At 45.1% G+C, this 27,766-nt stretch overlaps 1 protein-coding gene across 1 annotated transcript; it reads left to right on the top strand.

Moving 5' to 3' along the window:
- Nucleotides 1-844: 844 nt before the first annotated feature.
- Nucleotides 845-25,927, top strand: LAP3 (leucine aminopeptidase 3). The gene is made up of 13 exons (XM_082653869.1): nt 845-1,027; nt 3,400-3,515; nt 4,824-4,878; nt 5,328-5,433; nt 7,113-7,272; nt 8,583-8,747; nt 11,424-11,582; nt 16,246-16,370; nt 17,580-17,668; nt 18,552-18,654; nt 22,651-22,730; nt 24,532-24,641; nt 25,100-25,927. Exons 1-13 carry the CDS (start codon nt 926-928, stop codon nt 25,287-25,289), a joined length of 1,560 nt encoding a protein of 519 aa, XP_082509995.1. The 5' UTR covers nt 845-925; the 3' UTR covers nt 25,290-25,927.
- The last annotated feature ends 1,839 nt before the right edge of the window (nt 25,928-27,766 follow it).

Raw genomic sequence — 27,766 nt, 5'->3', positions numbered from 1 at the left:
ATGGACAGTCAAATCTCTGCTGCGTCCAGCCTTTGCTCAGTGAAACAGACATTCTCTCCTTCCCGCGACTGAGACCAGGACTTGACTCACTTCAGTTGGGGGACCCCGCCTACCCCGCGCCCCTAGCTAAAATCAAAGATCCAGCTAAAATTGGGTTCAGACACTGGTGTAACATTAAGGACGGCTTTCGTATCCCTCTTTGTACTTCATCGTGTTCTCCAAGTTCCATTCAACCATGTATCTTTTTACAATAAAAAATGTAAGACCCCTTTAAAAAATATATATTAAAACACTGAGCGCTATTCGCAAAGCTTCTCTTTTCAAAAAACAGTATTTGGGCTAACTACCTTACCATGCTGAACCCTTGGACCAGATGCAAGTTCAAGAAAAGGAAAGTAATAAAAATTACTCAGCAAGAGGGTCTTCTCTTCCCAACTAGAGCTCTGCTGTAAGGCTGCTTCTCCCCTTTCTCCCCGGTGCCCCGCCTCCAACCCCGCCCCTCGCGGTACAGCATAACAGCGACTCCGCCCCTCTCTAGAGCGTTTCTCCAAGAGCCCCGCCTCTTCGTGTCAGTCCGCACTTGCACGCCCTGAGCGCCCGCCACAGTCTCGCGTCTATCCCAGTACCGCCCAGTCGGCCCGCCCCGCCCCTTGGGCGCACGCATGCTCGTCCGCGCCCAAGCCCTACCGCGCCCGCGCTGGCCCTCACCCGACAACCCCGGCCCCCGACGCCCTCCCGCCACGCCCCTGGCGCACGTCCGGCACGCCCCCTGGCACCTTCCCCGTCCCCTAGGCGCGCGCCCTCCGCCCACCTACCCCCCCTTACCCACCCCCCCAACCCGGAAAGCTGGGCTCCCAGGCGCGCACTCGCCCTCCTTACGCCACGTGCTCGGTGGAGGGCGGTGCGGGGGGGCCGAGCCGAAAAGATGTTCTTGCTGCCTCTTCCGGCTGCCGCGAGACTCGCCGTCCGACATCTGAGCGTGAAGCATTTCTGGGGACCCGGTCCAGCCGCCGCAGACATGACGAAGGTGAGAGGCCGCGGCTCGCTCCGGGGCCGCCGCGAGTCTTGCCCGCGGGCCACGGGGACTTCGGGTCAGGTCAGGGCCGCGTTGTTCCTGGCTTCTGAGCCGAGTTACAGACATTGGCTAGAAAGAAACGTTTCGTGTCTTTGCGGAGCTCGGCGTTGGCAGCGGGCTGCGCGGGGCTGCAGACCCCCCCAGTATTCTCCAGCCGGCTAGTGCCGAGGATGCGCTCTTCCTTCTCTTGCTTGAAAGTGCTAGGACCCGAACTCTGCGCGCGAGGGAATGATAGCCGTAGCTCCCGTTTCCTGAGCTCCCACTCTGTGCCGTGCCCTTATTTCATTATTTTGTTTAGTCCTCGCAGTAACCCAGGGAAGGACGGCGCCAGGATTGTTCCCACCTTAGCTAGGAGGATGCCCAAGTTTGGTGAGGTGAAATGCCCTCTAGGGTCCCAGAGTCGGCCAATCACTGGCCCCGGCTTCCACACCAAGACCTCCCTCCCCCGCTGAAGTTAAAGGCCAGGAAGACACAGGCTCTCGGAGTAAACTGACTAGAAGGGTTTCTAGAGAAAAATGTCTCTCTAGGGAAAAGGGCTTTGCAGGGAGACCCATCTGTTCGTGAGATTAGAAGTGTCCTGCAGAAGAGGCGCCTCCTCCATCTAACTGAGCTCCAAAACATTGTGAAGAGGGTCACTGTTCGGTCGCGGGGAATCTGGAAAAGGGGAACGGCTTGGCGGAAGGAGCACATGTGTGGGAGTCACGCTTGAGGACCAGAAAGACTGTGCCTGGCTAGGAGTGTTCTAGATGGGGCTTGAGCTCAGGCCTCTCCCTGAATCACAGATGGCCGAGGGACCAGAAGCTTGTCCCCTAGTCTGTTCAACACTATGGAAATGGATCCTACTCAGGTAACATCCGTGTTCTGTCTGATCAGTTCCCTACTTGGTTCCCTGGAATCCCAGACAGTGGGCAGTCTGGGTAAGTTAGAACCTGGGAAGGTTACCAACCCCGAGGAAGCCTAGTTTTCTTTGATGGAAAGGACAGGACATGATTTGGTCTAAGGACCAGTGTGATTCTGTAGAAAGGACAGAGGACCTGAGGGAAGGCATCCGGGTTCTTGACCAGTTCTGTTGCACACGGGCTAGTATGTCAAACCAGGTTTCAGTTTCCTTATCCATCAGATGCGAAGAAGACTACTTTTCTTTCCACCTCACAGAGGTGCCCTAAGTCAGAACACATTTTTAAAGTCATAAATTGCTGTGCAAAGGCAAATAGTGATTCCTAGGTTTACTTCCTTATTTCACATGTTTGGGGCCTGGAGCTTAAGGAGATGAAAGGGTAAGCCGCTAAGTGCTGGACAGAATGCTCTGGCCCGACCCTCCCGGTGAAGGTGCATCCTTTTCCTTTCTTCCAGCCTATGAGTTGGCCAGAGTACGTGTTAGTATTGGCAAGTACAGCCATTGACTTTATTGGAATGAGTATTGCAGATTTGCATTTGAAGCTTGTAGGGGAGGAAGAACTTACTTCTACTCTCCAAGGTTCTAGGGCTGCACCTAAGAATGAAATGGACATAAAACAGATTAACAGGAGAAAGGCATACAAGTTTTATTTCATATTTTTATGTGTACATGGGAATCTTCAAAAGGGAAATGAAGACCCGAAGAAGCCTATAGGCCCGAAAGTTTATATACCTTTTTAAACAGAGATGGGGAAATTGTGGGGATGTGATAAGGCAAAGGAGCCTGGGGGCATTAAGTTGAGAGACAGGGAAATATATGGGGGAAACAAAGGGAGGATAAGGGTTATTTTAGTAGGTTTGTTTGGTGTTGACTCCCAGTCTATGGTGATAAGAATGTTCTCTTCCTGGTACAGGGAGAGAAGCGTTCTCATGGAAAATTTTATGACCAGCTTTTAGATAGGAAGGGGGGGGTGGGTGGTCAGAGAGCCCTTCCTGCATCTGCTTTTTCTCAGCTGCCTGCACCTCAAAGTAATCAATATGCCAGAGTGGCATATTTTGGGGTGGCATATTCTGAACCCCTTCCAGATCTGACTTCATTACAATGGAATTGTTTTCTTAAAGCACCTTTCTGCTCTTCTTTATTTGAAAGTGAAGGAAGCCCTCAATGTTGTGAAAGCTCTTGGGAGGGACCATCAAGACCAGGACAGGTAGTAATTGCGCTCTTGCATCGGCAGGAGTTTGAAACATTTAGGCAGTATGTGATTGTAGCTGACTGCCCAGCACCTGCTGCTGTTTTGGACTTGTTCTTCTGTCCTTGAGGGGGACATGGTTTTGTTGAAATGATTAGCCCTTTCTGGAATTTGGGAACCCTTGAGTCCCTCTCAGGGATCTACTCTAATTGTATTCACCTTTTCTCTTGTTTTCAGGGCCTTGTTTTAGGAGTCTATAGCAAAGAAAAAGAAGATGATGTGCCCCAGTTTACAAGCGCAGGAGAGAATTTTAATAAATTGGTGTCTGGAAAGCTGAGAGAAATCTTGAACATGTAAGTATTCATCTGTGGGTTCCAGTTTTTAAAATGCCCTGAAAGTGAAAGAGAATATCTTTTCTGTGCTTTATTATTAGTGGATGAAAATGCATGGAAATACACTGTCTGGGATCTTCTCAGTGGAAGTATGTGTCTGTGTAATGCACATTGGTACTTCAGGTTCAGTATTGGGTGGGTCCACAGTTCTGGGAAGTCAGGCCGCTTCAACCAAACCACAGACTTCTGTGAGAGGCTGACCCAGAAGGATCTGGAAAGTACCATATTTCCTCAGCCCGCCCTCCTGGCTCCGGTTTGTTTCTCCCCACCCCCTTCCCACCTTCCATCTCTCTACCTCTTTAACTCCCCTTCACTTGTGGGGAACAGCCTGGGCTGGTTCAGAATAGGCTGAGGAGGCTGCAAGCGTTGAGTTTCAAGGGCTTCTCAGATCTTAAATGACATGTGAATCGCCTGGGGGTGTAGTTAGAATGCACATTCCAGTTCAGTAAATCTGGGTGGGGCCTGAGATTCTAACCACTCTTGGATTAGCCAGGGTCTGGGGAAGGTAGGGAAGCATTGGGGTTTCCAAGTCCTTCTGAGCTGCTGGCCACATTTAACAGACACAGAGGTGACAGCATAGGCCACTGCAACAGTATATTATTTGGATTACAGATAGCCTATTAGCATCTGATTGGTGTAGTCTAATAATTAGAGTAATTGTCTAATTATTGAATGACAGAATTTGCATCACCTGTCAATTTATACCAGTCCTTCACCAGTAGGCAGCTCTTTCAGCTGCCTTGATTAGTTCATTAACCCCAAAGCTAACCTGTACGAGTACAGAACAGCCTGGCCTTCCTGACTGCGAGGTACCAGGGCATCCGGTCCTCCGGCTGTAATTGTGCGTTGCCACCTGCTTTGTTTTTAAATTGCCCGGTATCCCATCTGTAGATAAATCACAAAAAACCTGCAGGTTGAACACACTGCCGTCAAGTCAGCCACTTAGGTTGGTGTCTTGCGTCTTTTATGAGGTTTAAGATTGAGGTCAGCCTCCATCCAGTGCTCAGCTCTCCCCTCCATTACCCATCCACGGCATCGCTTTCTGTAGTTGGCATTAAATCTAATCTGGAAGTTTTTGAGATAGAATTAGAAGTGCTGCATCTGAGAAATCTGGCCTGAGAGAATTCTGTATTTGATAAAAACATAAGTGTAGCAAATTTGCAGAAGCATCAGAGCATAGGGTAATAATGCTAAAGGTTTGTTTATGTCACTTTTTAATGGAGCAGAGCAAACTATAATTTTTAAAACAACTGTTTCTTCTTGTTGCAGATCTGGACCACCCCTGAAGGCAGGCAAAACCCGAACCTTTTATGGTCTGCATGAGGTATGAGGTGAAAATAAGGTTTATGTGGCAAACCCTGAGTTAGCACCTGTATGTGCCAAGTACTGTGGCTGACCAGTCAGGCAGAAAATTTTGTATTGGATTATGTGTTCGTTTTGTCCCAGGATTAAGCCGCAAGTATTGGTTAACATTGTAAAGAGGCGAGTTGTTGTCAAAAAGTACTGCATCTCTTGTATTCCTCAGTCTGCAGGCTTTCTTGGTTCAGTGGCCCTGTCTTACACAGTAGATTATCCTCGCTCTCCCTTTGCAACACAGTTATAAAATTTAACCAAGATAACAGGGCTTACAAAAATAAAACAAGCAAACTTCGTGGAGGGTTTTGTCCCGTGCAGCGCTTTAGGGGGTTGTGTGCAAGCTCCTGTGCCATTTCGTGCTGGAAGTGGATGCTTTAAAGACGTAAAGCAGCTGATTTCATGTATCTTTTGGAACAGGACTTCCCCAGCGTGGTGGTGGTTGGCCTCGGCAAAAGGACAGCCGGAGTCGACGAACAGGAAAACTGGCACGGAGGCAAGGAGAACATCAGGGCCGCTGCAGCAGGTTCTTTAACTTTTGAATTTTAATGTTGGTAAAGATTCCTAAGGATCACTCGGTCAGATTATGTCTCCCCTCTTTCCATCACCATCCCCTCACGTTCACACAAATAACTCTGAACAGATATTCAGTTTCCCTTACCTAACATGCTTGGCTTTACTTTAGATACAGAAGGTTAGCTTGTGGAATTTTATTTTTATATTTCTTTAGCTTGTGTCTGGGGGTTTCAGGACCACTTGTTCCCTCTTGCAGTATCGGCCTTAGAGCTCTGTTTTGCCAGAAAGTCCTGGTGGGTGATTTTTTTCCTTTTTTGGAATGCAGCCCTCATGTTGCCCAAATTTTATTTTATTTTATTATTTTTATTTATTTATTTATTTTTAATTTATTTTTGGCTGTGTTGGGTCTTCGTTGCTGTGCACAGGCTTTCTCTAGTTGTGGCGAGTGGGGGCTACTCTTCGTTGTGGTGCGCAGCTTCTCACTGCGCTGGCTTCTCTTGTGGAGCACGGGCTCTAGGGCATGTGGGCTTCAGTAGTTGTAGCTCGCAGGCTCTAGAGCGCAGGCTCAGTTGTGCCGCACGGGCTTAGTTGCTCCGCGGCATGTGGGATCTTCCTGGACCAGGGCTGGAACCCATGTCCCCTGCCTTGGCAGGCAGATTCTTAACCACTGTGCCACCAGGGAAGTCCGTTGCTCAAATTTTAAATCACGTGGAGTCATCATATTTACAAATCAGAGAAAATGGATGCCAAGGGCAGGATGCTTGTATCACTAGTTACCAAAGGTGCAAGCCTGTCCCAGTTTCGTCACGTGGACAGTTCAAAAGTTGAGGTAGGTGCCATTGGGTCTCTTCAGAGCTGACGGGCAGGACAAGGCCGTCACCACGGAGACTGGTTAAAGATGCTTTGAAATCATTGCTGAGGTGGTGATAATTAGCTTGATTGATCTTTGACCCCGTGTATATCATATTTGCTTGTTAAATGTACTTTCAAAGTTCATGTTCGGAGATTATTTCATAACTTTTATTAGGGAGATTTTGCTGACCTGATCTTAATAAATGCTGTATTAATAATGGTCTTTGCTCAGTTCCTTGGGTGTAATTTCAGTGTTATCACTTCTATGTCATTTTTTTTTTTCTTTTTTTTTTTGCAGTACGCGGGCCTCTCACTGTTGTGGCCTCTCCCGTTGCGGAGCACAGGCTCCGGACGCGCAGGCTCAGCAGCCATGGCTCACGGGCCCAGCTGCTCTGCGGCATGTGGGATCTTCCCAGACCGGGGCACGAACCCACATCCCCTGCATTGGCAGGCGGACTCTCAACCACTGTGCCCCTAGGGAAGCCCTTCTATGTCATTTTTAATGTGGCAAGCTCCCGGCGATTGGGACGCTTCATCAGGAAACCCTAGTGTTTCAGAAGTGATACTAGTGATACCAGCCACTTCTTGAGGGCCCGCTTTGTGAGGTGCTAGACTAGTCATTTTATCCATCAGTCTGTCCTCCCACCCTCTGTGAGGTGTGTGCTCGTCCTCACTCTACAGAAGGGGAAGTGGAGGCTCAGAAAAGTCAAGTGTCAGGGCCAGGATTTGAACTCCAGTTCTGATGTTTTCTCAGGACCCCACCCCAGGCCTCTGCCTTCTGCCCTCAGAGGTGTCCCTGACTGACTCCGGTTTTCTGGTTCCTCTGTCCCTGTGAAGCGGGGTGCAGACAGGTTCAGGACCTGGAGATCTCGTCCGTGGAGGTGGACCCCTGCGGAGACGCCCAGGCGGCTGCGGAAGGAGCGATGCTTGGGCTCTATGAGTATGACGACCTGAAGCAGAAAAAGAAGGTGGCCGTGTCAGTGAAGCTCCATGGAAGGTGATGGAACAAAACCAGGACCAGGCCCATTCCCTGCGTGCTGATGGCAGGGCCTTTTGGACATGAGCTACCTGACTTTTAGCATTGGGCACTGCTGTGCAGCTTGTCTGTGGGTCTCCCATGGCCTTAGCCATTTTAGGAGTTTGGTGACTGTGCCTCCATTCTGCTCCTGGCTTTCGTCCTGTGTGTGTTTCCCCCCTGACTCTCTAGACCCCTCCGTGCTTGCTGGTTCCTAGGAAACCATACCTGGTTGGCTCCCTGAGGAGGGAGGGAACAAGATGACAGACGGGTCCCAGCAGGTTTTGATGCAGATCGTTTCCATCTACCCAGTGCCTGCGGGCCCTGTACTAAACGCCAGAGATACGCAGACACAGGGATCCGGCCCTTGCCCTCCTAGGCTAGTGGGGAGACTCATCTTTGAGCAGATTTATTGAGCACCAGCTACACTCCAGCCCTATTCTGTGTTCAGGAGCAGACAGTGTGGGACCCTCAGGAGACGGTGCTGGGAGGACAGCGGGGATCCCTCCCGGTGGTTGGCAGCTGTGATGTAGTGGGTAAGAATGAGGGCCCTGCGACCAGTCAGCCTGGCTTTGATTCTGCCTCCCACTTCCTGGCTGGGTGACCTCAGTGAAGTGACTGAAGTCTCTCTCTGCTTCATTTTCCTCATTGGTTGAGTAGAGTTGTGGCTCGGATTTCATGGGGCTTTTACGATCGATCGCAAGACAAAACCCATCAAGGGTGTGTCCCATGGTGAACTCCGTAAGTGATGAGTGTTGTCCTGCCTGTCCATGCGCCGTGGCAATTCCTGTCGTGCAGGAGAAGAGCCAGGGTCGTGGAGAGCTCACCCACGTCCTTTGTCTCCTGAAGCCGGCCCTGCTCTCTGGTGGGTTGGAGTTCAGGGTCCTGACCCAGGCAGGGAGAAGGCGGGAGGCCTTCCATTCCCTGGCAGGACTGAGCAAGGGGAGCTTGCTCTGTAGTCACACCCTGGAGGAGTGTAAAAGAGGCCTTTCTGTGGAAGCCTCTGCCGTCAGATTTGGGGGGTAGATTGAGGGCTCCAGAGGTCCCTCAGGCCAACAGGTGAGGTGAGGATTCTAGGTTTCCTCTAGCTCAGCTCTGGGGGGGGGGTCATGTTTTCCAACACTTCATAAACCATAACAGCTGCCCCCCTGGATCAGATCCCAAAGAATAAATCGGGGTCCCCGTGTGCATCACGTTTCACTGGTCGTCTGCGGCAGGAGCCCTCCTAGCTGGGCTGTGGGGAGTGTTCCGCAGAGGCTGTCTGACGATGACCTTGTGCTTGCTTTTGCCAGTGGGGATCAGGAGGCCTGGCAAAGGGGAGTCCTCTTCGCTTCTGGGCAGAACCTGGCGCGCCACCTGATGGAGACGCCTGCCAATGAGATGACGCCAACCAAATTTGCAGAAATTATCGAGAAGAATCTCAGAAGTGCTAGTAGTAAAACAGAGGTCCACATCAGGTAATTCAGGGTTCTGTCATAGACTCTTATGGCTAGAGGCAGACGGAGCCTCAGAGATCCTAAAATCCAGCTCTCTCGCTCTTCGGAGAATTAACTTGAGACTGGAGAGGTGAGGTCACCCACCAGCAGCCACATACAAGTGGGGGTAAGGGCTCAGTTTGAGGTCTCTCCCATCATACCTTGCTTTGCTTTTGAGAGTGTTGTGACTGCACACTGCACATGTGTGTGTGTTTTGTAGCAGCTCTATTGAAATATAATTCATGGAATGTACAATTCACTCATGTAAAGTACGCAATTCAGTAATTTCTAGTGTATTCACAGAGTTGTGCTACCACCACCACAGCTAATTTTAGATCATTTTCATTACCCCGTAGAAGGAACCTTGTACCCATTAACAGTCACTCCTCATTTCCCTCTCCCCCTTGGCCATCAGTTCATGGACATATGGGTTGTTTATACCTTTTGGACTCTGAATAATGCTGTTGTGAGCATTTGTATATAAGGTTTTATGTGGACGTATGTTTTCCTATCTCTTGGGCATATGCCTAGGAGTTGAATTATTGCATTGAATGGTTAACTCTTAACCTTTCTGAGGAGTGTGCAGATTGTATTTTGTTTTGGTGAATCCTTTCTGTCTTTTCTCTTTTTGACGTAAGTGAAGAACAGAGCACGCCCTCCTTGGCATAGAATGAGAATCTCTACCTGGTAGATTCCGTTAGCTAGATCAAATAACCAGAACTGGTGTTCCCAGACCGTCCTCAGGTTCGTTGTCAGCAGCCAGGCTGTTGGATGTAAAAGGCTGCCCCTCCAGGCTCCCCGTAACCCTTTAAGCAAACCAAGTCTGAGTATTTGGGGATTTATGATTAAAGTAAATCCACAGATATTTGCTTTACCTAAAGAATCCTTTACTATCAAAGTTGCTTCTCAAGGGCACTTCCATTTAAAAGGATTCTTCACTATTTAGTTGTGAGTAGAGTTCGCAGTTTTCAGGAAAACCCCTGTGGTCTAGATAGAGCGAAGGAAATGTATAATCTATAGAAAACGTAGTATTGGAGCTTGATAAAATTTCTGGAATGGTTGCTATATATTCTGTAGCAATGTTTAGTCTCTACAAAGGTGTCTTGGTAAAGACTCTTCCTTGGTTTATTTAGGGAGACACCAGAGCTATGTTGTGTCAGCAGACTGTGGCTGTGTGGCCTCACATTATCGGTAAGGGCACCTCCTGTGTGCCTGGGAACTTAGCATACAAAGGTGCGTGGCGATGGTTCTTGTCCTCAGACAACTGAGGACCTTGCAGGAAGGAATAGGCAGGGAAATGGCTGTGCAGGGGATGCTACAGGGGCAGAGAGCCAGGGAGGATTGTGGAAGAGCCGAAACGGCTTGCCAACAAAAGTGGTGCCTAAGCAGAGTCAGGGAGGTGGCTTAGAAGTGAACAGACAGGAGGGCGGGGCAGGAGTACCTATGCAGTGGCCTTGGGAAACTGCATGGCTTGCGGTGGAGCAAAGGGAAGTCGGCCAGAGATGAGGCAGGTCAGGCGGGCGGAATGTAGCCCTTAAACGGAGGCAGCTGTGTCAAACACGCTCTAGCGTAGGTGGGTGTAAATCAAAGAAATACAGACTGTACTTCCAGAAGGGCAGGACTTTAATAAAACATCAGGTACTGGGTTTGTGAATAAAAGTGCCCACATTATATGGCCTCGCTTCTTTTGAAGCGTTTTTTTTTTAAATTGTTATACCTTCCATTTTTATATTCTTTTCCCTCTGAAGTTGGGTGGCCCTCTCTCTACAATGACGTCCTAGATTAATAGTTTCAACAAGTGTCTAGGCAGGTGCGGGAGGAGCGTTCCTTGAATGAGGTTGTTTCTGGTCTATCTGTAGCAGGGTAGGATTTCTCCCCTGGCCTAGTTCCTGTGGCCAGAAAGCAATACAAAGCCCTTTTGGGCCTCCAGCCTAGGAGGAATAGCGATGTGGCATCTGTCTTCTGGTTGGCACTAAGGACTATTCCCATTAAATTATCCCCATTGATCCTGTGTTTATTAAGTAATAACTAGTTTTCCCACTTCAATCAGACATCTCAAACTGTGAGAAATAGTGTGACAACATTAAAAAGATGGAATTCCAGCAATTCTGTAAAAGCAAAGAAATAGGTAGTTCAGTCTAATCAATGGAGTGTAGTTTTGTTGGTTCTTTGTTTGTTGATTGGCTGGTTGGCTATTGCTTTGTCTTTTTCAGAAGTACCAAAAATAAATCAGTGGACTCCTCAGCTATCTTTGAGTACCCTTTATGGTCTCAGAGCCTTGCTAATTTCATCTTTAAATTAAAACTTTAGAAATACATGAGTGGCTTGGGGAAAGAAATCAAGTAATAATTGTTTATTGACTATGCACTATTACCTGACGTTGTATTGAATACCATACATGAATTCTCTTAGTAATTCTATAGCTAATCTTTTGATGGAGGTGTCATTGATCTCATTTTATAGATGAGGAAACAGACTCAGAATCAAGTGACTCTCCCAAGAATATACAGAAAGCAGATAGGAGGTGATAATTGAAGCATTAACGTGTCTGTATTAAGAGCTTGTCTGTTATACTTTTTTACACACGGATGAGTTATTCTAAGTTATTGAAATGGAGATAGCAACATGTATTTACTTGTTCCCTTTTCTGCTCTATAGACCCAAGCCTTGGATTGAGGAACAGGAAATGGGATCATTCCTCAGTGTGGCCAAAGGGTCTGAAGAGCCTCCAGTCTTCCTGGAAATTCACTACAAAGGCAGCCCCAATGCAAGTGAACCTCCCTTGGTGTTTGTTGGGAAGGGGATTACCTTTGACAGGTACTTCTTTACTGCATCCATGCTTTGTATTTTGGTGAATGCTTTGTATGCCGTTGTATTATTTGGTGTGTAATTTGGTTCAGAAGCATGGTGTTTGGTCAGATCTTATATGTAACTTTAAATACATTAGGCTGCCACTTACAAAACACCTACTGTGTGTCAGAGGCTCTACTAGGCATTTTACATATATTAGCCCTGATCTTACGCCTAGGAGCTAGGCATTGCAGACATTCTTCAGGTAAGGAAACCATGACTCAGGTTAAATAATTTGTTCAAAGCCCCATAACTAATAGAACGGAAGTCAAACTCAGCTGTGTGTTTAAAATGTCTTAAAATATTTCCATCATGCACTTCGATTCTCCTGTGTGGATATTAAGGATTTCCAAGTAGATAGTGGTGAGGCAGCTTTCCAAGTAGATCATGCTGTCTTCCCTTTGCTTACTTGAGATTACTTTTTTTGCTGACCAGTCTAGCTTTCATTAATCTCCTTAAACCATAAGTGTTCCTTAGAATTGGAAGCTGTCTCTGGTTATTTCAACCAGGGAGAAGCTGAGTTCGAAAAGATGATCTGAGTCAGTATTTCCCATGGAAAGCATTTGCTACTGAATACTAGCTTCTGGGTTGCTAATTAAATGTGAGACTTGAAAAGGATTACTTGATCAAAAAACTAGGTTAGATAAAACAAATTGTTTTTTATTTTGTTTTGTTTCAACTACAGGACTTCTTGGGGGTATAAAATACAGCATTTTCTAAATTTCCTTTTTTTTTAATTGAAATATAAATATAGTTGACATCTTAATTTCCTTTTGAAGGGAACGTTTATCTCAGGAAATCAAGGTTCATAGAAACTGCTTTGGAAAATGCTGCTAGAGATCATAAAATCTTGATGTCCCCTAGTATGTTTTTGCACCCATTCAGGAACTCCATCTGAAACGTGAGTGAATCCCACCCTTACAGGAGTGTTTCTAGGCACTGTGATGCCTCTGTCCTGGGCAGATCTGGCCTCCAGGCTGGTCTTCCTTGTACTAGCAGATTGTAATGCCTCCTGTGCTTTCCATCCACTGGTTCACATTCTTTCCTTTAAAGCATTGGTCTCCAAACGATCTTCGTTATGTAGCCCATCAGTAAAAGATTCGAGCTCATACCACTCAAAATACGCATATTAATTTATGTCACATGCATATACTGTTGTATTAAAGTGTGTATTATAAAACACTACAGCAGGGAATTCCCTGGCGGTCCAGCGGTTAGTACTTGGCGCTTGCACTGCTGGGGCCTGGGTTCGACCCCCGGTTGGGGAACCAAGATTCCATAAGCCGCGTGATGCAACCAAAAAAATAAAATAAAAATAAATAGAACACTACAGCAGATAAAAATAAGAGAATGAAAGTTGTTTTTAAACATCTTGCTAATTGTGATGGTTTTATACTATCATGGGCTAATATCTTAATTGAAACATTTATGCTTAGGGTGAAGTTTATTGTTCATTTAAATCTGTATTTGAATTTTTTGCTATGGTAATATGAAGCAAGGAGGCCTGACCTAGTCTTCTGGGTTTAGAGAAGGCTTCCTAGAAGGAATGACAGTTTTAGCTTAAGATGTGAAGGATAAGGGAGTTAGTTCTGCGGGGAGTAGGGCAGGGAAACAGCCCGATGGAGGCTGCGGGTGGGAAGGAAGAGGGGAAATTCCTGGTACTGAAAGCATGCCAGAGTGGCCGTGACACAACGTGACTGGGGGAAGGGACGAGGCACAGCTGGAGAGATAGGCAGAAGCTGGGTTGTTCTGGGCCTGGTTAGATTTTGGACTTTGAACAGTTGGAAGTAACTGAGGGGTGTCTAGCAGAGGGAAAGAATGACGTGAGAGTTACACATACAGTAAAGTCCACCCATTACGTGTTCAGTTCAATGAGCTTAACAACCGTGTGCACCCATGCAGCAAACCACCTCTGTCATGAAAACAGAACATTTCCCTGACACCCCAAAAACTCCCTTGGGGAATTTTGGGGGGATGCTCTTTTGCAGTCGTCCTCTCCCCTACCCCACCTCAGACAACCAGTCATCTTTCTGTTATTGTAGATTGGTTTTGCCTCTTCCAGAAATTCATTTATGTGGAATCTTTTATGCCTGGCCTCTTTCTCCGCATATTATCTTTGAGATTTAACCATGTTGTGGTCATATCAGTAATCTGTTCCTTTATATCACTGAGTCATATTCTGTTGTATGGAAATACCAAAATTTGTTTATCCAGTCATTGCTGAGGGAAATTTGGGTTGTTCCAGTTTTGAGTTATTAGTAATAAAGCCAGTATCATCTAGAAGCCTTTATGTGCGTATATGTTTATCTTTCTCTTAGTTAAACACCTAGGAAAGGAGAGTTGAGTTGTGTAATAACTGCATGTTTAACTTTATAAGAAACTACCAAAGTTTTCCAAGGTTCTTATACCATTTTGCATTCCCACCACCAGTGTACAAGGTTCTAGTTGTTCTCCATCCTCCCCAGCGTTTTATGGTGTCCGTCTTTCTAGTTCTAGCCACTCAGGGAGTGTGTAGTGGTATTTCTTTGAGGTTTACTTTGCATTTCTCTGACTAATGATGTTTAGCATTTTTTATGTGCTTATTAGCCATTGGTACATCTTCTTTCATGAAGTGTCCAGATCTTTTGCCCTTCATTATAGGAGTGTTTGTCTTACTGAGTTATAAGTTTTTAAAAAATATATTCTAGATACAAGTCATTTTTTCAGACAGATGCGTTGAAAATATTTTTTTTTCCACTGTGAGGCTTGCCTTTTCATTTTTTGAAGTGGTGCCTTTCGAAGAGCAGTTTTTAATTTTAATGAGGTATAATTATCAGTTTTTAATTTTATAGTTCATACTTTTTTTGCCCTGTTTAAGAAATTATTGCCTATGCCAAGTCTGTGTTTTCTTTGACAAGTCTATGGTTTTAGCTTTTAAGGCTGTGATCCATTTTGAATTTTTGTGTATGCTTATAAAAAGCATTGAGGTTCTTTTGTTTGTTTTGTTTTTTTCATCTATTTGTAAAAGTTTGGTAGTTGTATGGGTAATGAAGTGAAGGGGTAAGACTGCTATAGGGACATCTGAATATATATAGGAGCCAGGGAAACATCTGAATGACTGATGGTGGTAGCCTCAACTTGGATGGATGCAGGAGAAAAGAAATGGATGGATTGGAGGGGAATCTAAAAGGTGAGCAGAGATAACTGCTGACCTTTGACTAGTGGTTATTTAGAATGATAGTCCTATACACAGAGTGGAACCCCCTGAGCAGAAGTGGCCTAGAAGTAGATAGAAGGACAACCTCATGCACCAGCTTGCTCTCCTTGCCCCCATGGGGTTATGTCTGGACTTCTTGGACCAGGAGTGTACTTCTTTTCTTATTCTGAGCCAGTGGATAATCTTTAATTCTAGGTGTAAATGACAGCCATCTAAATATCAAGTGCAGGGCTTCCCTGGTGTCACAGTGGTTAAGAATCCACCTGCCGGGCTTCCCTGGTGGCGCAGTGCTTGAGAGTCCGCCTGCCAATGCAGGGGACGCGGGTTCGTGCCCTGGTCCAGGAAGATCCCACATGACGTGGAGCAACTAAGCCCGTGCGTCACAGCTACTGAGCCTGCACTCTAGAGCCCGCGAGCCACAACTACTGAAACCCACACTGCTAGAGCCCGTGCTCCACAACAAGAGAAGCCACCGCAATGAGAAGCCCGCGCACCAACGAAGAGTAGCCCCTGCTCACCGCAACTAGAGAAAGCCCACGCATAGCAACAAAGACCCAATGCAGCCAAAAATAAATAAATAAATAAATAAATAAATAGATTTAAATATCAAGTGCTTTGGAGGTGAATGAGAATTAGGACCTGATTTCTAAGGTGAGCAGATGTCAGAGCAAGGAGTTGACTCTCTCACCAAGGCAAGTCAGCAGCAGAATCCAATTAGAACTCAGAGTAGAAACCCCTGGCTCATTGCCCAGCCTGCAGAGCCAGTGGCTCTGGATTCTCATAAACCGGAAGCAGAAAAGTCACTAGTTAGTTCAGGAAGTCTGTTTGGGGCAGTGGCTTGGGTTTCTTGGTAATTGAAACCTTTCTCAGCTCTTGTGTTTGGGCACCGTCTCGAGGCTTTGGGCTAGCATCTTCCTCGTGCCTGGGTTGTATTTTGCTGTCTGCAGGATCCAGCACACCTTGGGGGTGTCAGAATGAGTTCTCTCGTGTCTTCCTAGGAGTTGAAAGGGGTCCTCCCGGTCTTCTGTGAGCTTGTCAGCTTTCCCCAACAGCTTGTGACGTTCAGGTTCAGTAAGTTGATCCATTCATAAAATTTGCTGAAAAGACAAATCTACCTAGGTGTCAGGAGTTCAGATGGGATTTGAGCCGTGTTGACTGCATGATGTAGTCATGTTTCCAGTGGCACTGCTTAAATTTCATTCATACAGAAATAAAATGAGCTCACATACCCACCTGTATTTCTGGAATTATTTTGTGTCTTTTATAAAAACCACAATATTATCTTCTTCAATGCTGAAATCATTGATTCCCAGTTTGGAAATTTCTTGGCGTTTGTATGTGGTAGTTTACCCTCAGCTTACACGTTCTTTTTAGGGAAATGGTCCTGGCCCCCTTCTTTGCTATTAACGTGGTACCTTGTCCTTTTCTCCCCAGTGGTGGCATCTCCATCAAGGCGGCGGCAAACATGGACCTCATGAGGGCTGACATGGGAGGAGCCGCCACTATCTGTTCAGCCATCGTGTCTGCTGCCAAGCTCGACCTGCCCATCAACGTCGTAGGTGCGCGGGAGAGGGAGGGTGTCTTGGAGAGCTTCTGGGATCCTGTCAAATGGTAGAACGGAGACAACAAACATGGTTTCCTCTAATCTGAAAAGAATCAAGAAATGGTTTTTAAATAGGTTTTCATCAAGTGGAAGATGTTTGGTTAGCTGAGATAGGTGTTGTCTTGTCTGAACTGGCAGAGTTAAATGTATTCTGCGTTGTGGGCTGTAACTAGAATTGATTTGTTTTACTTCTGCAAAAAGTGGTTAGCAGTCAGGGGCACATAATGTCAAGTTTGCGGTTAACTCCAATGGAAAATGCTCAGTCAGTAGTCAGGGTAGCGATTACCTCATAGGGTTGTGGCTGATTAAGTGCCTCGACATGCAGAAAATGCCTGGGACAGAAAAAGTGCTCAGTATGCAGGCGATTTTTGTAGTGCAGGATGCCAGACACAATGCTGGGGGTTTGCCATGTGTCAGGGGGAGCTGGGAGCGGGGACTGAGGTCGAATGACTTGAGCAGTATCACTTCCACTGCATGGGAAGGGAGGACTGCAGCCCGGGTCTGTCTGACATGCCCCCTCCCTCTCCTCCTCCATTTTTGCTGAACTGTTTGAAAGTGAGTCTCAGACATCACGACACGTCACCCCTGAATACTTCTGCTTGTGTCTCCTAAGAACAAGGGCATTCTGTGTAATGACAATACCATTATCATTTCCAGGGATTGATACAGTAACCAAATTCAAACTGCCCAGTTGTCAAAAAAATGTTTGTTTTATATGTGTGTCTATACACACACGCATTTATTTATTTCTATTTGTATTTGAAATCTTGGAGCCACTCAAGGATCACCCCTTGCGTGTGGTCACCATGGCTCTTTAGTTTTCTTTAATCTAGAGCCTATTCCTGCCCCCCCTTTTTTTTCTTTCATGACACTGGCAGTTTTTAAAGGTTCAAGGTCATCTTGCCATGTCCTACAGTTCGGATTTATTTGGTTATTTCTTCACAATAGAATCAGGTTAGACTTCTTTGGAGAGAATGACGTGTATTTCCTGTTGCTGGTGTGCGTAATGTCACCTGGGTCACTGGTGTTGCTAAACTCGATCACTTGGTCGAAGTGGTGTCTGTGACTGGCATCTATTGAGGGCCCGCTGATGACCTAGGTCCCATGGGTGGTGTATTTGGACCTAGCACACTCCATGTTCCTTCATATATTCTTTTCTGGACAGGTTTGGCCCCTCTTTGTGAAAATATGCCCAGCGGGAAGGCCAACAAGCCTGGGGATGTTGTTAGAGCCAAAAACGGGAAGACCATACAGGTTTGTAGGTGGAAGACACAGCCTCTGAGTTCTGCTCTTTCTGAAGGACTCCCAGCACAGCCACATCAACACATCTTGAACGGGTGCAGAGCACTGGCTCTGTAGGGAAGGCCAGTGCCTTTATTATGAGGAGCTTTTCATACAGTCAAAAGTACTTCTTCATGGGAACTTTAAGATTGTTTTTCCTACCTTACTCTTCCTCCTACTTCCTGAATGCTGTACACACAAATTACCACGAACTTGCAGCCAACCCTGCAGAACAGGGAAAAGCAGTAAAAGTGCAGGCTGTTTTCTAGATTCACCTTCGACGTGATAACTTTTTCCATTTAGCAACTCATTCGAGTGGAAAACGCATTCTGCTTCATGGGTGCTGCATCTGGGGGATGTGGCAGCAGGTCGTCCGCTGGGCACGTGTATGCATGTACACACACACTGCCCATAACGACTGAGCCTCTATTTAAAAGAAAAGGATATAATATATATGAAGTTGCTGAAGTTGCAAGAGTTCTCCGGTCTGGAGATCCAGGCTGCTGCTTCGATGTATCTTTCCTAAGCTCTTAGCCTTTTTGTTTTCAGAAATCTTGATATTTTTTCCCCTTCCTGTTATAAACTTAATAGTAAAGTGAACCAGACACTTCTCTTCATTTCAGCCTCCAAAGTCATCAGCATTTGGTTATCAGCTCTGATACAGGGATTATTAAATTACATTTGCTCTTCAGAGTAAATATACTATTCCCGTTCTCATGGTAGTATGTTTTTGATACTCGATGACAAACATCACACCAGCGTTTTCTTTTAAATTGAACATACCTGTGTGTAGATTTTATGTTCATTATTTGTATCATCTTACCCTTCTTTTTTCTTTTGACCTTCCTGTTTGCAGGTGGATAACACTGATGCCGAGGGGAGACTCATCCTGGCTGATGCGCTCTGCTACGCACACACTTTTAACCCAAAGGTCATCATCAATGCCGCCACCTTGACAGGTCAGACAACGTGCTTTTCCTGCTTTTGTTTGAAGAAGGTCTCATTTGTTGGCATCGAGTGCACACATTGTACTCAGGGCATTATTTTGCTGAAACCTGGCTCGCTCCATTTGCATTCAAATATCTTTCACCAGAGGAATTGTTCTGCAGTTGTAAACTGCTTTGAATATTAGCCTTGTTGTTTTGAAACATCCCAGGCTGTACCTTTAAGTAAAGAAAGAACAAGTGGGTCAGGTCAGCCCATCCACAGCGACGACGTCTATGAATGATACTAGCGATGTTTTCTGTTACGATTGCTGTTTGATACAGGTCTGAAAAGATTAGTGATAAATTCCAAAATCAGTAGTTATTTTTATTAATCATACGCATCTAATGCCCCCTAAGTGTTTTCTGAACTTTTGTACTTGAGGTTATACAGAAATAAAAACACTGGGGATGGAGGTGGCAAGGTCCTCATGTAGCAGAGGCGGGGCCATGTAATGTGTTGTGTGAAGCTTGCTGGCTTTAAGGCCAGCCCAGGGGTGGCTCCCAGCTGTGCTGCTTCCTAGTCCACCAGCCTTGGGCTGATTCCCTGACACCCCCGAGCATCAGTACCTGGGGACAAGTCTGTTCGTCTCGCAGAGTTGTGAAGACTGGAGGGAGTTTCTGGAAAGCCTCTTTAATGCAGCGCCTGCACGCGGCAGGCAACACCACCTGCTCTGTAGAGTAGGAGTAAATGCCTAAAGGGACGACAGTGGGCATTGCCTTATTGCAGAAACCCAGTGTTCATAATCTTTTATCCAACAGTTCTCTTTTTAGGAATTCATTCTGTCTCCATCTTTTTTAAGATTAAAATTCAGATCATTTTTTATCCTTTGGTTTTAATTCTTCCCCTGGTCACGTGAGCCTTTACTTTAAGAGAAGTCAGTTCATGTTTCTCTTTTATGTGTTTCTAACAATAGTCCACCGATTTATATGCTAAGAATCCTCTTTTCAAGCTGGCATTATAGTATTTTTATGGTCTTTTGTCTCCCTTTTCAGTTCAGCAAACATTTTAAGCTGAACAACAGAGGTTCTGGGGCTGGTGTTTGAGGGGCAGTGCTGAGGTGGGTGATAGTACACCCTTTCTGTAAATGAGGAATCACAGCCCTCCACCCTCTTTTTTTTTCCAAGCCTGAGGGTGTGAGAAGGTGGGAAAGTTGGTTCCAAGTAACTAAGGGCAACCTGATGGGGGAGCCTTCAAATCACCCCAGCCGTTGTCCTTGCTGAAGGCTGTTGATGGCTCATTTTAGTTCCCTAAATAACTTACTGAGCCCCTTCTTGAGTTCCAGGAGCTGGGATTCAAAGGGGGAGGATGAGAAACAGTTTCCAACCCCAAGTTCATAGCAGGAGGAGGAACGTAGTCTTTAGAAAGAGAAAATAATTTGTCCTGCCTCTTAATAGCATGTGACTTTGACAATGTCTCAGTTGTCTCGTCTGTAAAAGGGGTATAATAGCACGTCATTGGCAGGAGGGGTGCCTGTGAAAATTAAATAAGGTGATACGGGTTGTTGTGCCTGGTTGGTAGAGACTGGACTGATGTTACTGACCTTTGAAGGGTAGGCCTGTAGCAGAGTGTAGGAGCAGCGACTGCTCAGGGCGTGCCGTTCAGTCGTGGTACCTCTCATTTTCTTAATGCCTGTGATTTAGGATGGAACGAGAGTGGTGACATCAGCACCTTCCTTGGAGCTTTGATGTTCCTTCCATACTCTGAGAAATTCTGGTAACACTGATGAGTTAGCACCTCAGTATACAGCTTCAAAAGTACCTTGTAAAAGAAAATGGAAGGTATTCCCCCGATAATGGTAATTCCGAAGTTGGTGGTGGTACTAGTTCTGTAATTATGTAGAAAATAGATTATTTTCTGAAGTATGTAATGAAATCATCTCTAGAGCCATGATCCCTGTTGGATCACATTAAATATTTGTCTCCCATTTTCTCTTCCTTTAAGAGCAGATATCACATCACATTCTTGTTTGCAGTCAGTGCTCATCTTCTCTTTGAGAAATTCACACACTGATGCAAGACTCTTACAGGGCTGATAGGAATGTTTTGAGGACAAGTGAATAAGTATGGAAAAAGCCACTAACTTGAAAAGTAAAGCATTAATGAGTGTGTATCCCCGCAATCATATAGACAGACCATAGGCAGTGAGTAACCAGCAACCATCGTAGTATCTGGGATATAGGGGATGCCATGAATGATTGTTGACACAGTCGGCCTGTGTTTAATCCCTTCAGATGGCTGGGGATACAGAGGTGGGTCAGGACAGAGGTGAGGCCTGCGTCCCATGGGGCGGGGCATTCAGCAGATCCTCACACTGACCAGCACAGAGGAGCGGTGAGAAAAGGAGTCTGTGAGAGCCGGTGCATCTGGGGATTTGACAGGTCTGAGATGTCAGGCATCTTGTCTGAGAAGTGCTGCTTGAGCTGGGATCTGAAGGAGGCGGCGTTAGCGGGTGGAGGGGGGAGAGCGAAGGCACCTCTTGAGGTGTGTGTGTGGGGGGGGTGGGCAGCGGTGAATGGGGCCGAGAGGAGCAGAGCATGGCTGGGTGGGGACTTTCGGGACCTGTGTGCTGATAGGCACCAGTCCCCCACTGGCCTTGGCGTGTTGCAGGATTTAGTCTGGAGCCAAGTGCAGCAGGAAGCTAAGAGTGGAGACTGTGGGATCACATTTGCCCTGTGAAAGGGTCCCTGGCCGGCAGCATGCTGAGTGCAAGGGAGAAGGGCCGAGGAGACGCTGGCAGGCCAGGTGGGCTGGTGAACGGTGTTTGGTTGTTGACTCCGGTGGATGTGTAAGTGTGTCTGTTAAGGATGAGTGTCTGCGTTTAGCTTCAGAATAATCTGTCAGTTCTGAGAGTGTAGGTGAAACAAGTTTGCCTGTGACTTGATAATTGTTTGTGGTGGTTAATGGGTCTTACTTGTATGTCCATTACATTATTCTCTTTGCTTTGTGTATATTTGAAGTTTTTGACGATAAGGTTTTTTTTTTTGTTTGTTTTTTTAAAGTATTACCATAGTCCAGTGGTAGATGATGGTGGTAGCGGTCATGGTGAAGGGAAGTGAATTGGGAGGTAGAGTAACAAAACCCCAAGGGACAAGGACCCAAACAGAGTTGCCCACATGTCATGTGGAATCACAGGTTTTTACATATGGGTCACCGTTATGTTTACACTACACTGTAGTCTGTTATGCGTGTAGTAGCATTATGTTTAAAAACACAATGTACATACCTTAATTTAAAAATACTTTATTGCTGAAAAATGCTAATTAACCATCATTTAAGCCTTCTGCGAGTCACAGTAGTAACATCAAAGAAGACTGATCACAGATCACCATAACAAATAATGAAAAAGTATCAAACATTGCATGAATTACCAAAATGTGACACAGAGACACGAAGTAAGCAAATGCTGTTGGAAAAATGGCTCTGATAGGCTTACTTGACACAGGGTTGCCACAAACCTTCAGTTTGTGAAAAATGCAGTATCTGCAAAATGCAGTAAAGCAAAGTGTAATAAGACGAGGTATGCCCGTGCCTCTACCCAGTGGGCTTTTAAAGTCATTAAGAATACTTTCAACGAATTTGTTTATAAAAGAATAAACGTTTAAAGCATAAGAGGAAGAGCACCTATTGGACATGTACAGTGTGGTCTTAATTATGTTTCTTTTTTAAGTTTAGAAGAAATCTGGAAAGAAATATTAAAAATATGTGGTGGTTATCCCTGGGCTGAGATTATTGGTGATATTTGATGTTTGCTTTTTTTTCATTTTCCTTAATAATTGAAGGTGAATTCTAGCTTGAGAAACTAGAAAGATATTAAATATATACAGCAAGGATTTCCCAACATCATCTATTTTCTAAAATGAGGGAGACATTAAAATAGGGTAATGGCTAAAGTTTTGGTCTGCATAGCAGCAGAGAAACCTGTCTCGCCGGAAGAGACTGAACGCTGACCTGAAGGGCTGTGTCTTGCAGGTGCCATGGACATAGCTTTGGGGTCTGGTGCCACTGGGGTCTTTACCAATTCTTCCTGGCTGTGGAACAAACTATTTGAGGTAAGAATAACACATACAGACCTAGATTATGGAGATGATTTAATTACTCTAGCCTTAGAATGCTATATTTCTTCATTAAAGTGATTTTTATGTTGTAGATTTGCCTTTGAAATGAAAATTCAATAAACTCGATTCAGTGTGGTTTTCTATAAATGCTCCAAAATTATGGGTATGATGCTATATTCCTCCTCTCCTCCAGCAGCTTCAGAATGAAGTGAAAATAACTTTAAAATATCCCTGATGTAGAAAAGGTTACAAGGACAGCTTTGTAGAAGAAGGAATGGCCTTTTAAGGAATACGGGTCATGAGTCAAGTAGGGGAGCATGTAGATAGGGCTCACCCGCGTCCCTTGTCCCTTCGCGGGTGGTGAGGACGATTTCTGCAGCTGTGCTTTGTGCCTCCTCCCAGCCCTTTCACAGCAGCCTCTTCCAAACAGTTTCCCGTCACCACCACCCGCCCCCCCGCTCTCGCTGCCATCAGCTTTGCCCAGCGACGCCACTCTGTTAGCCTCCTTTAGCTTGTCCAGAGGCAGCGTGTACCTCTGGCGTCTTGGTGACACCCTGCTCTTGGCTTCCACAATAATCTTTTCTGGTTTCCTTCCTCGCTGACTTCTGTTTCAGCCTCCTTGGCCAGCTTTTTCCTTTGTCTGCCCCTTTGGTTGCCTTCAGTCCCGGGCCACATGTTCTGACTCTGCATGGTCCTCACCGGAAAGCCCGTCTACTCCCCTGGCTTCAGCTGGCACGTCTCTGCTGAGCTCCCATCTCTCCTGCAGCCCAGCCCCTGTGCATCCCGCTTGGCTATGAAACAGCTCCATCTGGCACCTCATTCTTTCAACAAGTAATTAATGCAAGCTTACTATGTGCCAGCAGAAACAAATACAAAATGTCCCTGAATACATTCTTGATGTGGTTTAAGGTCCTAAACTGTCCTTCCACCCTAAACTGCTTCCCTTTCACCTCTGTCATCTCACCATTTGTGAAGCCCCCCTCTACCGTCCCCAGCCTCAGGGAGAAGCTCAGCCCCCTTGTCTCCTTTCAGGTAGGCTGTGGGGCCTCTCTTCTGTGCCAGGCACCCAGTGTCCAGTGTCCCTCGCTACCGTCCACAACGTTGTTGTTGGTTTTGATTTTTTTTTTTTAATTTAATTTTCTTTAAAAAATTCAAGTTATATGTACATAAACACTGAAATGACAGTCAGCGTCTATACAGCCTACAGCGTCTTTTCCTGGAGGCAGTTGCTTTCAACCCTTGGTGGGTTCCTCTGATAACTACTCAAGTCTCAAGACAGCAGCTTATATTGCTGCTTCCTGACTTTTCACTTTTGGCTCTCACCTTTGACCACAGTGTATTAAAACAACCTTTATCTGTTTCTCCTACTAGCCTGTGGGCCCTTTGATGGCTCAGTTATTAAGTGTCTTTATATCCCCAACACCTTGGTGCTCAGCAGTTCAGTAGGTGATGGATGGATGGATGAATGAATGTGTAAATGATTACATGAATTAATGAGGTCACGTTATCTTAGGAGATCTGGCCAAATCAAACCAGCAAAGCCTGTCTGTGCTACAGGTTACCAGCTTATTCATTTAAACTGAGACCCATAATATTAGTTTGACAATTTTAGCAGATGCCCTACAGATTTGCGGGACTGTTTGACAACATTCCTGGCTTCTTTTATAATTCTTAAGTAAACCTTTTAACTAACTGAAATAATTCTGGAATCTGTTGTATTGCATCATGTTTTAGAGTAACAGGTCAGAACCTGCTTCATCTCCTCCGCCAACTAGCATACCTATTTGCTCTTTAGGCCAGCATTGAAACGGGGGACCGTGTCTGGAGGATGCCTCTCTTTGAACATTACACAAGACAGGTTGTAGATTGCCAGCTTGCTGATGTTAATAACATTGGAAAATATAGGTATGTAAAATAAGCTATAAAAGTACATTTTTACAGTCATCATTGGTTGCCAGAATGACCATTTTCAGTTTAATCCTCTTTCACAAAAGGTTTAGCTATCCAATTTTCTTTTGATGTAGTGCTTGTAAGCACTAATTTCTGTCTTTTATTTTCAAGGTATTTCCCAACTGGTTCTCAAAATCTTGCATGTTTTCAAATCTAAAGGTCATTTTAAGCAAATGGTAAGGGAATGAGATGCAAATATGGTCGTTACCGTAGGAAAAAGAATTTATCCTTTATGCTTAAAGCTATGTTTGAAAATCTTGAAAGTGGTTTCTGGGTTAACATCTTAAGAGGTCTCATTAGCTTGACTTTGCTCTCTGGCCATAGAAGCCACTTAGCAGGAATGGAGGATCTTAATAGAACGTTCAGTGCACATTTACATGGGGTTAAATGTTGATTATTGTCTTCCCCTTCAGATCTGCGGGAGCATGTACGGCTGCAGCGTTTCTGAAAGAATTCGTGACTCATCCTAAGTGGGCGCATTTAGACATAGCAGGTGTGATGACCAACAAAGATGAGGTTCCTTATCTGCGCAAAGGCATGGCTGGGAGGCCCACGAGGACCCTGATTGAGTTCCTGCTTCGGTTCAGTCAAGACAGTGCTTAGTTCAGATGCTCTAAAATGCCTTCATTCTGTCTTCAACAGGCAGTAGAGCTTCAGAATACTTTTGAATGAATAGATCAAAATCTTTTAAGGGAAACAAAGGATGGTATTTAAAAACATAGAACAAAATGAAATTTGTATGCCTTGATTTGTTTTTCATTTTATGCAGAGATTTATAAAGGTAAAGCTGATACCTTGCTTGGCAAAGATTTTTAAGATACTCTCTCTTAAATGAATAATGATGATTTTTTAAAAGCTACCTAATCACTTTTCAGAGTATATGTTTGTAATTGAGGAGCAAAATTGTATTTCAGATTTGTGATGCTGGGAATATGAGCAAACTAAAAGTTGCTATGCAGTTGTCAGAAACAATAAATCCAACTTCTTGTGCTCCCCGGTGTGGCTCTGGTTTACTTATATATTATTATAAACCCAGTGATGCTATAACTTGTCTCTTCTGGCTGTGTTATATGAACTAAGTTGGATTTCAATGTTAATGATCACTTTGGGGCACTCAGTGATGAGCTTACGAGTTTGTGAGGCGGTACTATTATCCCCACATTACAGATGAGGAAAATGAGGCACAAGATGGGGGTTAGTAACATGCCAGCAATGTCACCAAGCCAATAAGTGGGAGAGCAGAAAGCAGTAGAGCTTTCTTTTTTTTTTTTTAATAAATTTATTTATTTATTTTAGTTTTGGCTGTGTTGGGTCTTTGTTGCTGCCCGCGGGCTTTCTTTAGTTGCGGCGAGCAGGGGCTTCTCATTGCGGAGGCTTCTCTTGTTGCAGAGAGCTGGCTCTAGGCACGCAAGCTTCAGTAATTATGACACTTGGGCTCAGTAGCTGTGGCACGTGGGCCCTAGATCACAGGCTCAGTAGTTATGGTGCACAGGCTTTGTTGCTCCGTGGCATGTGGGGTCTTCCCGGACCAGGGCTCAAACCCGTGTCCCCTGCCTTGGCAGGCGGATTCTTAACCACTGCGCCACCAGGGAAGTCCTAGAGCTTCCTTCTAAATCTGCACAAGTGGAATTTTGATTGGTTTTAGTTCCAGGTGGTAAGTAAATAGTTTACCCATTGACAGTCCCTTTTATGGTCTTCTTTCAGTATTTCCAAATAAATTCCACATCCATTCAAGTCCCTGAACTGAAAGCATTGCAGTGGAACAATTAAGAATGCCAGCTCTGGAGGCAGACTGCCTGGGTTTAAATTTTTTTTTTAAGTATTTTTATTTTTATTATATTTTATAAATTTATTTTATTTATTTTTGGGGCTGCATTGGGTCTTTGTTGCTGTGCGCAGGCTTTCTCTAGTTGCAGCGAGCTAGGTCTTCTCTTGAGCACGGGCTCTGCGTGTGCAAACTTCAGTAGTTGTGGCGCGCGGGCTCGAGCTCAGGCTTAATAGTTGTGGTGCAGGCTTAGTTGCTCCACAGCATGTAGGATCTTTCCGGACCAGGGCTCGAACCCGTGTCCGCTGCACTGGCAGGCGGATTCTTAACCACTGCGCCACCAGGGAAGCCCTGGGGTTAAATTTCTGCTACATTTGTATTGGGTGAATCAAATTACCCACAAATAGGATCTATTTTTTTTTTAAGACTTTGACAACGTTTGACAGTTTTTTTTAATTGGAGTTATTTTTAACATTTAATATTTTAAAAACTTGACATGTAAATGCATATTATGTGTCTAAACTGGCTTTTAGAGAGGGAATGACAATGGACATGCATATCCATGTTAATAAATAACATGAATGTAAATTAATTAAAATCAGGCAGGAATAGTGTGTGAACACAAGTTCCTCTGGGTATCTATATCCAGAAGCTACTTCAGCAGGAAAGATGGAAACGGAGAGGTGGAATTACCGGCTTGTGAAAGGAAACTAAAAACATTTAGATTTCTTCTGTGTGATTCTCAGAAGACCAAATAGGGATTTGACCTTTCTATCAAAGGCTTTTTATAAGTAAAAGAACAATAGAACTCTTGTGTTTACTAGAGTGTGAGATACAAAAGGCATGGTTGTAGTCCTAGATTCTTGTGCTTATCTAATCTGGTTGAGATGAAATTTAGTTGCCACTGCTGGTGCATCTGGCTACCAGGTACTCACAAAACCTTGGTGGATCCTTAGAATGATGTTCCAGAGACTGGTGGTATAATCCGCATCTAAATCACTAAGGACAAGGCAGGGCTTGAGAGAGCCGTGGCTTCAGAGAGCAGCAAATCCAAAGCAGCGGTTTAGAATACAGTAGTGTTAAAAGATAGCTGAAGTAAGAAATCCAGAATTCAAGCAGCCCTATGGCCATTGGAAACCCAGGAGTAAAATGTAAAATGGTTCCACTCCTCTATTTTTCATTGTATACAATAGTTACATTTTTAATTAAAATATTATTTATGTTAACATAATCGGCTTATTTTTACATGAATATATTTTTAAAATTCTGTTTTAATATTTACCTATTATTTTTAATTAATAGGTAAATATTGCCC

This window comes from Grampus griseus (assembly GCF_964374135.1).
Source record: "Grampus griseus genome assembly, chromosome: 4".
Lineage (NCBI taxonomy): Eukaryota > Metazoa > Chordata > Mammalia > Artiodactyla > Delphinidae > Grampus > Grampus griseus.
Note: the sequence above shows the minus strand (reverse complement) of the source record. Positions and strands in the feature narration are given on the sequence as shown.

What these genes read in the sequence shown, in the direction of transcription:
- LAP3 (XM_082653869.1), top strand. Translation starts at nt 926, where the DNA reads ATGTTCTTGCTGCCTCTTCCGGCTGCCGCGAGACTCGCCGTCCGACAT. An exon ending in CCTGCCCATCAACGTCGTAG is followed by an intron (nt 16,371 to 17,579) that starts GTGCGCGGGAGA and finishes TTTTCTGGACAG; the next exon opens with GTTTGGCCCCTCTTTGTGAA. An exon ending in AAAACGGGAAGACCATACAG is followed by an intron (nt 17,669 to 18,551) that starts GTTTGTAGGTGG and finishes TCCTGTTTGCAG; the next exon opens with GTGGATAACACTGATGCCGA.